The following is a 10747-nucleotide window of genomic DNA, read 5'->3' as shown; positions in this document are numbered from 1 at the left end:
ATCAAAACAAGTTCACAAAGTGTGACAGTCAGTGTTTACTGAGCGGCGAGAAGCCGCACAAATCACAGACGTCTTCTCCATCAGCACACGGTGCGTTTGAGGCTCTTCCACAAATCATGAACAAAAGACAGAGTAAGGCACCGGGTGTTAAAACGGCTTTCTGCAACGCTCTACAGATTCAACTTTGAACTGAAAAGTTGAGCACCGCCCTCTTCTTTCACCTGTCCAGCACAGAGACATCTACAGGCAGACGCTCTGATGCTCCAGCTGCGCAGCGTCGTCCACTCAGCTCATACCAGGCTGACAGGAATCACTAACGAGCAGCCACAGGATTGCATTTATTCCAGGATCTGACTCAGATTTTAGGCGAGCCCTGAAACCGTCGCTCACCTGCTGCAGGACGCGTGTGTGAAATGTTCGTGTGGCACCTCTGGTGAGGTTTTTCATTAAAGCCTCACATGTAGGAGCTCGATGTTTGTGCCAGCTTTCCTTTATCCAACAGCCGTTTGTCTGTAAATTCTAAGGACCCGGGCTGGAGACGAGCAGCTGCAGTGATGAAACTGTAACGGTGAAGCTGCTGATTGTTGTTGTTACCCTCACCTGTGGCCGGGAGAGATCGGGGTTACTAACGGGAGAAATGAGCTTCTTCTGAAGGGGGCGGGGCTCTCCCTCAGAGACAGAGTGGCGCTCCTCCTGGCAGGTGAGGTGTTCTGGACCCAGGAGGAGACCCTTCCTGGAGAGATCTTGCCCTCCCCACCACCCCAGAAGAGAGCTGGAGGAGGTCTGTGTTTAATTTAATCTTCTCTTATCAAACACCCGAGGCTCTCACACTGGATAGCGTCTGTTCTGCAGGTCGGACACCGTGTGATGGCTACGCCACGCGCGAGACGTTTCATATAAAACCCAGCGAGTTCTGATGGGTTTTAACCGCGTGCATTAGGAGGCGTGGCTCCCCGCACACGTGCAGACATCCACAGGACAGAGGCGGATGAGCGGCGTGGTTAACGGGACTAAACGATCAGACCTGAGCTGTGAGACGTATGTCAGCCGTGCTGGGTTTAAAAAATATTTACTTTGAGTTTAAATCAGATGAAGTGATGAATAATAAAAAAATAAAACTGAGCACAAACTCAGAGTTCATTTCTGGGTTAAATGTCTGATCATGCAGGTCACTGCCAGCTGTTAAACTCCTCACAGGCTCTCCCGCTGGCTCGGAGGCGGAGCCTCTTGGTGACTGCCACTGTTCGTTACCACAGCAACCTCTGAGGTTTGTTGCAGGACGTCGTTTACGTGCCGTTTCCTACTCCTCTCTTCCTCTGCGGCGCCGTTCACCTTCCCCTCCCTCTTCCTTTTGCAGACCAGGCCGGAGTCTTCCTCGCCGATCCGTCCCTCTGGTACTCCCAGAACTCGCAGGCAGACGATGGCGGCCGCTTGCTCTGCAAACTTCTTTGACTTTTCCCTGAAAGACGGCGAGATAGTTTTAGCCCAAAGCGCAGCAGACTCAAGAAATCACGACTGCGATCAAATTTTCAATTGCGGCTCATTTCTTGGAGGGTTTCCGCACTCTGAGCTGGAAAAACATCCTCACGATGTCTTTAAATAAACATATTCTAATTCTCTTCAGTTACTTTGTGTCATTTCAAAATGAAATCTGGAGCTGAAATGAGTCACTTGGTGTCAGACGGGGACAACACCGAGTCTACTTTTGATAATCTGTATGAAACTTTCTATTTTCACACTTTCAGTCGTGCCTGTTGTGAGAAGCTAATGTGGTCAGAACAGTAGGAGGGGCGCTCAACCACACGAGACGTCACAATAACCGTAGGAAATGAGCGAGCACAGATATTTGTGAGGAGGCGGGAGCGCTCAGAGGATCAGAGCCATGCAGTTTATTCCACAAGCTGACATTTATATTTAAATGTTCATTTGCTATTTCACCTAGGGTTTGAGAGTAACGAAATTTCTATTCTCTGTATGTCCTGTACATGTGGCAGAATTGACAAATAAAGTTGACTTGATTTTGTCACTGAGGTGCTTAAAGAGGGCTCAGAGACGCCATTCCTGTCATCTTTCAGCGTTCCCGACTCTTCACAACTTACTTCAGGAGTATAGATTCCCTGTTGGCTGTTCAGCTGCTAAATGACGCAACTATCCAAACAGCCAATCACACGGCAGCAATTCAGTGCATGTAGCAACAGAAAAGAGCATCAATGAAAAAGGTGGAGGCGGGTTGCAAAACGGCTTGCATGCAGGCTAAAAATCAGATTTGAGATTTGTCAGCTGGACATGAAGCAGGACAACAGCTGAGTTCTCCAGGATTGAGCCAAAGCTCGGCACAGTCCACCCGTCCAAAAACAGAAGCCTGAACCACCGCTCAACAACCGGTGAACCCAGGAGACTTTCAGAGCTGCTCAGAAGAACCCAACAAGAAACTTTGCCGGTTGTGTGGAGGGAAAGAGATGAGCCTCGCTGGTGTTTTAGCACATTAGCGGCTCGCTGTGACTGAACACAGCTACAGAGCAGAAGCACTGAAGTTTGTACTCACCACAGTGAAGATCTGTACTTCTTCTGCGCGACGGTCACTGTGGACTGAAAGGCTCGGTCCTGAGCGCGCTGCACCTGAAACACACACACCTCTTAGAACCGCACAAATCATTCACGCCGTCACATTCAGGAACGAAGGCGAACATTTCTGTCGACGTGAAGCTTTGCGTTTGCTCACCGTCTCGTACTGCGGCTGCTCCACTTTCTCCTTACGGCTCCACTCGAGCAGGAACATCTTCGGAGTGATTTGAGGAGGATACTCTCTCCTGCAAACACATCAAATCCACCAAGTTTCACTTTAGTCCACGCAGGCAGACGGGCAGCGGTGTCCAGCCCGCTGTCATACAGCTGCTCGTTTTCTCTCGAGGCGGCGTTTGGTGCATGTAACACTGACACGTTCCCTGAACCTACTGAGTAGTTCTCGGTGCCCAAACATAACCAGCAGGTGGACGTGAACAAGCTGCGTGTCCACACCGCCCGCTGGTCTTCAGGCTGACGGCCAAATCCTGATTTTTAGATAAAAATAAAGCGGTCTGGTTCCTTAAGGTTAAACTGGGGAACAGAAGTTAGAAGAACCCCCAGACCGTGTTTATCAACGGTGGAAAAATCAGCCACAAGCTCATTTCCAGTTAAGAGTCGTGGCATGAATTCATCAAATAACACTACATAAATATTGTGCTGAGGTCTCTGGAAAACCACAACGCCTCTAAAAGCGTGGTGCACTGGCCTTTCACGGCCGGCTCGACGAGCCGCTGCGTCAACCATGAGAATCATCTCCAGCTGCAAACGAGGAGCTGAAAACGTGTTTTTCACTCACCGTTCGAACTTGACGGCCATGGTGGTGACGTCTCCGTCCGTGACGGGTCGCTCCGGCTGGCTGCCGCTCTGCAGGGCGTCCCTCCGAGCCTGCAGCTGTTCCCGAGTCTGCCGGTAAAACTCCTGCAGCCCGTACGCCTCGCTGCAACACGTCAGCACCACATCACACCACACCCACCCTACGTACATACACATCTGACACTGCTGCAAACAAACAAACAAACAGTGCTGCACCTGATCTCAGCGTTGGTCTGCGCCGCCTGCACCTGCTTCCCCAGAGGAGACTCCACCTTGTCTCTGAGCATCTGACACAGACAGTACTTTGTGTTGAAGGCATTGTTGTCGTATTGAATCGCCTGTGAAGCATCAAACAACATCTGTGGTAATCAACAAAACGCCAAACATGCTCAAAGCTTCCCCAAAGATTGAATTTTATTCTGCGTCTTCACGAGCTGCACTTCAAACTCACGTATTTGAGGTAGTCCTCCATGACCTTCTCCAAAGGAAGCGCTCCCTGGCTGCGGAACAGTGACGCGTTCCACATGGCGGCGCGGGCCAGCATCACCGACGAGGCGCCCGTCGCCTTTCTGAACTCCTCTATGTCGGCGTTGGTCTTCACGTGATCCAGAGAGCCTCCGCTGAAGGAGACACAGGACAGCGGACGGTTTAATGACTCCAGGTCTTAGTGTTGCGTTTAGGAACGCTGGTACTTAAGATTCTATTTACTGAGGACAGAAACCACACGGCTCTGTCCTCAGAGGAGCTGCCGCTCTCCCCTAACAGGGCCAAACTCTCGATCTCAAGCCGAGAATGGCGTTCAAACACATGAGCGGGAGCTGACTGTTACTCACTTTGCGATGACGGGGATGGAGACGGCCTGAGCGACGGCCTGAATGTAATCACAGTGGACAGGATGTCTGGGACGCTCGTCCTTAAACCTGAACAACAACGAGACAGACGTCCGTCAGCGACAGCCAAAAGAAATCCAACAGGAAGCAGTTCGAGACTTTTCCAGGCTCCTTATTGGCTCCTTCTGTTTGGCACCGTAAACAGATTGTTCGGTTGTTTGGTTTTGTGCAGTAAAAGTTATTTTTAAAAATATTATGAGATGTTTTTCTAACTTTCTCATATTTTAGATGCAAAGCAAAGACAATCAGAGGATGAACTGGCCTCATTATAATTAATTATGTATCCGAGTTGAATGACTGCATGAAACTGTACTCTGCTTCTCTGTAACTGACGTTTTCACACTCCTGACGCAGTTTACCTGCCGTGAACGGCGACCGCAGCGACGCCCGTCCTCTCGATCCTTCGGACCAGACTGACTGTTTCCTCCAGCTGGAACCAAAGAACAGTGAAGATTAAACATCTGCAGTAAGTATTTACCCCCCCCCCCCCCCCCCCCATGTATTCTTCTGCACATGTGGCCCACTGAAGGGACCACAAACACCTGACTTCTCAGTGTCGAGGCTGGAACAGTTATCAGGTTTAGGGGGCAGTTACTTTTGCACACGGGCAGTTAGGTTTGGATAACTTTGTTCTCTTAATGAATGAAACCATCATTTAAAAACTGCGCGTAGCGTGCAGCCAACCACGATCAGACGTCCAAACACGCAGAGCTGAGGCGAAACAGAAAGCTGGGCGTCTCTGAGCGAGCACTTTGACTGCACGGTGCAAGGCAGCAAGTAAAACACGCACTTGCAGATTTGCTGCTGCATATTACCGCATGCTGCAACAAACAGGGCAGAGGTGGGGCTGTGTGCATGCAGAGGGTGCAAGGCACATGACATTTCATTTTTTAAGGATGGGGTCTCACAAGACCTTAAAATACGAGGTAAAGGGAACCCCCTCCACAGTGCACAGGGGTGAGCTCACATTAACACTGAAACATACAGCTATGAATAAGATAACAGAGTGAAGGTGAGGAAGTGAAACGTTCACGTCTTACTGAGGGCAGGATTCGGATTTTACACGTCACCGGGATGGAAACTCCTGTCACGAGCGTCCTCAGGATCTGAGGTGAAGACCAAAGTCAGAATTAAAAACATTCCTTTTATCCTGACGTGATCTCTTAGCTCACAGCTCACCGCTTCGATCTTATCAGGATCCGACAGGAGAGCAGCTCCCATCCCGCCCTGCAGGACAGCAGAGGTCAGAGGTCAGCCACAGGGACAGAGGGTCACAGCGTCAGTGGGGGGCGACTGGACTCACCTTGGTGGAATACTCCTTTGGACAGCCCATGTTCACGTCGACAGCAGCCACATCCTTCTCCCTGTGAGGAAGCAGCTTGTTATCACAAAGTTTAAAGTTACTGTGACGAGGAAGGCGGTGCAGAGCTTGACGGCACGAGCACTTCACTCGCAACACAAAGAGTCAACTTTGAACTCACACAAGTCGGGCCACAGCCAACGCTCTGTCCGGGTCAGCGGTTCCCTGAAAGACAAAAGGAAGACTGTTCGAGGTGTCCCCTTACACACTGTTCATATTTCATGTCTTCACAGCACGTTGAACCTCCCCAACAATAAGTGCCAATCCTGAATTTTGAACTACAGACGTCTGACATAATAAATGGAAGATTAATCCTTCAATACTGTTTGGGTCAAACAGTATGTGAGATTGACCCTGTGACCCGTCTCTGCAGAGGACCAATCAGACTTATCGTTTCCATAGCAAACAATAAGCACAAAGCCAATAAAGTAATTTTGTTTCTCCACGTCGATGCCATTCTGCTCGCTCATAAGCTTCCAGTCTCACCATCTGGAAGACGACGTTGCCCTTCTCCCTCTCACAGGTCCTGAACATCACTCGGTCATCCGGAGCCACGAAATCCACCGTCTCCAGCACGTCTGATGCACACACAGTTATGAGAAAGGTCTGAATGAACAGCCGGTATGAAGGGCAGCGAAGGGCACAGATTCTTACCGTTTACCACTCTCTGACACTGGGCCATTTTGATGTCAATCAGCTCCTGCAACAGACACCAAAGGGTCAAGGGGGAACTATTCGGATTTTACTTATTTCTTATCAAACATTTCCCTCTTCTTGTGGTCAACACGTGACCCAAGTTCCGTCAGGTTGCTGTAAACACTCCATCTTAGCAGTTTTTCATTTAAGAAATGTGGCTAAGTTAAGCCCTATTTTATCTCACTCTGAACTGGAGATTGCTATACTTGAGATTGCTTATTTTCTCACGCTTGGACTACTGTAACTCTTTGTTTATGTGTCTAAGCAAAGGTTCCCTGGATCGTCTGCAGGCTGTGCAAAATGCTGCAGCCAGGCTTTTAACAAAGTATTCACATGTGACACCGTTGCTATTTCAGCTACACTGGCTTCCTGTTGAACTTAGAGTTCATTTTAAGACCCTGGTCTTGACATTTAGAGCCTTGCCTGGACTGGCACCAGCCTACATCTCTGATCTGCCACAGCCCGATGTCCCCAGCAGGTCCCTGAGGTCATCTGATCAGGGCTTACTTGCTATAAAACAAGCTAAGATGAGAACTAAGGCTGCATTCACACTGCAGGCGAAAGCACATCGAATCCGATTTTTTTGACCCTCTGCAACCATCTATCCCATCATGGTGTGACAGTGTGCACGGCGCAAATCCGATATTTTCAAATCCGATCTGGGTCACTTTCATATGTGGTGCTGAATCCCATACATATCTGATGTTTTAGAAAGCGACTGCTGTTTGATGGTCACTTCGCATTAAATCCGTCTTTTACGTCACCGACACAAGACAGACGCCAATTATCAGCGCCGGAGAAGACATGGTGAATGCTTCCTGGCCATCCTGATGTCAGTGAAACTGTTGAGAAGACAACGTTGGAGAGACGTGAACATTTTATTTGTACTGCATAACCTGCAGATTCTGACAGAAATCTGCAGCTATCCTTTGAAGCAGCGCTCCTCTCAAACAGCAATAAGGATCATTATTAGGTTATCTACATTATTATGTAAATAACAAAATAACTTAAAGCAAAAATTGGGAAACGTAAAGTCCGAAGTATTTATATTAAGGCCATCAGTCAAACAATACTGTTGCTCTGGGTCTAAACAGAGCGCGTTGTGTGTGACGTCTTCTTTTGCGCATGCGGCCGCTTTGAGCGTTCACACTAGAGCGCGTTTGCTGTCGCATTTTATTAGAAATAAAATCCGATTTTTTTGTCTGCTCGGATTTGATCAAAAAATCGGAATTGAGCATCAAGACCTGCAGTGTGAACGTAGCCTAAGGTTGACGGAGCTTTTGCCACTGTGGCCCCGAGACTGTGGCCCTCTCCCCCCAAACCTTAAGAACTGTGGACTTAGTAGCTGTTTTTAAAAAAACAACTCAAAACTCTTTTTAAAACAGTTTTTGGTTAATTTGTGCCTGTTTTATATTGTCTGTTTTACCATTTTATTATTTGTCATCTTATGTGCAGCACTTTGTGACTGTCTAGAAAGATGCTGTATAAATATAATTTTATTTATTTTTTCACCACTCTTTGCTCTGTATGATGTCACAGAGAGGGGATAATCCAAATATGGTCACCAAGGATACAGCCTCTGTCCTCACCTCACAGTAAACCACATCAGCCCCGTAGTCCAGAGCGAGCAGCCTCATGGGCAGAGTCCCCACTCGCACCATGGGAGCCAGGGCGGTGATGTTATTGAAGCTCAGCCGGCCTGCTGCCATCGTGGCGGCTCAGTCGTCCTGCCAAGACCACACAGGACCCAACGGTCAGAGACCCTCCTCTTAAACAGCTGGGCTTCAACTATCCAGAGGTGCTGGCATGTTTAGCCGCATTTTCACAACAACACAAAACTCCCTTACAAAAAAATCAGCTGATTTAAGGCGGTTTCGGTTCTAACACAACTGGATATAACTGAAAGAAGTATGTTTAATGCATTAATTGACACCACTGAAATAAATCAATACAAATAACAACATTCCTACCTTTTAGTGTTGCTTTGGATCAATTAGCTTCTCCTACAGGTCGACAACCTGGTCAGATTATCAGACCTAAAGTTAGAATTTCACTTGAATATTTTCAATTATCTGCTAACTATCTGCGCCGAATTAACCTTATTGAGATGCTTATTGTAGAAAAGTTAGTTTCATGCTCTCTGGTAGCTTTCCGACAGCGAACAAGCGATAAACGTTTTAACTGCAATTCTTGTGCACAGAGTTTGGCAGAGCGGCTAGCCAAGCTACGTTAGCATTCTAGCTAATTGCTTAACTGTGTTTCCGTCACGAGCTGAAAACAGGCGTTAGTACGGAAGCGACAGCTGCGATCATGCAGAGGTTTTTATCTCTACGTTTAAATCAAATCTTTACCGGCATTTGTTCTCAGGTGCTGACGACAGCGGCTCTCGTGCTCATGTGGGGAAGAATAAAGCGTGCTGCAGTTTAAACTTCCTGTTTAGGTATCTACGTCATCACGTCGTTCATCTTCGCGACACCTTCAGTAGAGCAGAATCTATATTTATAGTTTTCATTTTAAATAAAAATAATAATAAAAATAAAATTCAGCAAAAACAAAAAAACCTCTGAGGTTAAGGAAACAGAAATATATAATATTACAAAAATTACAAATTTAATCAATATATTTAACTTTTTTTTGTTGCTGTTGTTGATTTGCCTCTCTGCTCTCTATTCAGGAATTTTCTCTTGCGTTTTAATCTTATAAAATCAGATTTTTTTCCCCACCCAGAATCGCTTTTAATCACCTGCCGCATAATTTCTTGGCTCCACCCCCAGCAGCTGTGACGCATCCACAGCCGGCACAGCTCAGAGAGACAGACACCACCAGTGCAGGTCTGCCTCATTCTGCATTTATTGTGTGGATGCTTTAAGCATCCACACTATTGAGTTCCTGTTTCTCTTTATTCTTTATACTTTATTCTAGTTGCTTCCGTACACTTTTCGCCGTTAAACTACTTCCACAATTTTCAGCCGATTTTCACCGTTCAAATTTTAAACTATTCTGCTATTTTTGCTAATTCCTGCTACGATTTTTGCTATTTTTAACTATTATACTTTTTAAAATATTAAGCTTTTTTCCTTTAATTTGTCCCATTGAAATGAATGGGAAACTTCTGCAATTCTGCTAAATTTTGCTTGTTTTTGAAACTTAACTACTTCCTCATATTTTCACCTAGAACAACCATTCAAATTTTAAAATGTTCACAAATTATTGGGCTATTCAGGTATGATTCAGCTTTTTCAAATCTTCTACTGTTTTACTTTTATGCCTCTTAAAGTTTTGAGTTGCAAAATTGTGATTTTTCACAAAATACATGCGTTGTTATGGTTGCTATGCTCTTGGCTTCCAGTGTGCCACTGAAGGTTTTGCAATTTTCACTTCATGTCCGAACAACTTCCTGCTACTTGCTCAATTTTCACTCAACTTCCACAAATTATACATCAAAACGTAGGTATTTTTGCTGGCTTTCAGAAAATGTCACCATCATTGTTGTGGGATTTATAGAATTTTTGCAAATCTCCTCAGACTAACACAAGGTCAGAAAACTCTCCATATAAAGTGAATGGAGAGCTTGTTCAAAATCACCGCTGGATTTCTGTAATGAGAGGCATATTCGAATCGTCATATCTCCTTAACGAAGCAAAGTTAAGACATGAGGCTTGTCCCCGAATATCTTCAGACACCCCTGACGCTCACAATTCAAGAATTTCTTTCTCACCTATTACCGTTCTGAAATGAGTTGGACTTGTTTGAGGGTAGGAAATTCGTCCTTCGCTCAGATTTCTTCAGATTTCAAACTGTGGAAATGAACCACTTTTTTCTCTCGTCATAACTTTTTGTTGGATTTCCACAGAGACCTGAAAATTTCCATGATTGTTCACCAAAGCCTGCTGTCTCTTACGGTGAAAGAATGATATCGATACTCCAAATAGATTTCGAGTTAGAAAGCGTTGTTTGAGGGCAAGTCAAGGCAGTTTTTGCTTCGCTCTACTCAGTTATGGTGCATTACAAGTCAAATATCTTTAATAATTCATATTTTAATGATAAATTGTAAACACTGGAAGATTCCCCCATCTCTTCTGAACAAAACGGTGTAAGAATGACCGCTCTAGCCCCTACGGTTAGGAAATTATGGTCATTTGTTTGAGGGGAGTCCTCACTATGAGAAATAGGCTGCAATAATCCTGTGCCTCTCTGTGCTGCGTGTGTAAAAAGAGGCACATGTTTTGGCGGGAAAAAGTACACAGGCTCTCTGATTGGTGGATTCAAATTCAGCAGCTCCCAGGCTGACCTAGAAACTTACTTCTCTCTCCCTGTGCATTTTTTTGCTGATTTTTTCATTTAACAAGTATATTTGAGGGACCCTCAGCATGTTCAGCATTTTTTCAGCTGTCCATTTTGCTTTTCCAATTTTTCTGTTTAA

The 10747-nt window shown here is 46.0% G+C and overlaps 1 protein-coding gene across 1 annotated transcript; it reads right to left on the bottom strand.

Annotated features, from left to right (window-relative positions):
- Positions 1 to 989: 989 nt before the first annotated feature.
- dus2 (dihydrouridine synthase 2) lies at positions 990 to 8715 on the bottom strand. Its single transcript, XM_085358833.1, has 16 exons — positions 8676 to 8715; positions 7914 to 8051; positions 6283 to 6328; positions 6115 to 6206; positions 5750 to 5793; positions 5572 to 5632; positions 5448 to 5495; positions 5309 to 5374; positions 4628 to 4698; positions 4212 to 4298; positions 3830 to 3998; positions 3595 to 3716; positions 3362 to 3502; positions 2723 to 2810; positions 2546 to 2619; positions 990 to 1459 (listed from the first exon to the last, which is right to left on the bottom strand). The coding sequence occupies exons 2-16, from the start codon at positions 8031 to 8033 to the stop codon at positions 1192 to 1194; spliced, it is 1497 nt and encodes a 498-aa protein (XP_085214959.1). The 5' UTR covers positions 8034 to 8051; positions 8676 to 8715; the 3' UTR covers positions 990 to 1191.
- Between the last annotated feature and the right edge of the window lie 2032 nt (positions 8716 to 10747).

The sequence above is a fragment of the Diplotaxodon limnothrissa genome, linkage group LG7, assembly GCF_057381915.1.
Source record: "Diplotaxodon limnothrissa isolate DT_005_m linkage group LG7, D_limnothrissa_male_GT1.1, whole genome shotgun sequence".
NCBI lineage: Eukaryota > Metazoa > Chordata > Actinopteri > Cichliformes > Cichlidae > Diplotaxodon > Diplotaxodon limnothrissa.
Note: the sequence above shows the minus strand (reverse complement) of the source record. Positions and strands in the feature narration are given on the sequence as shown.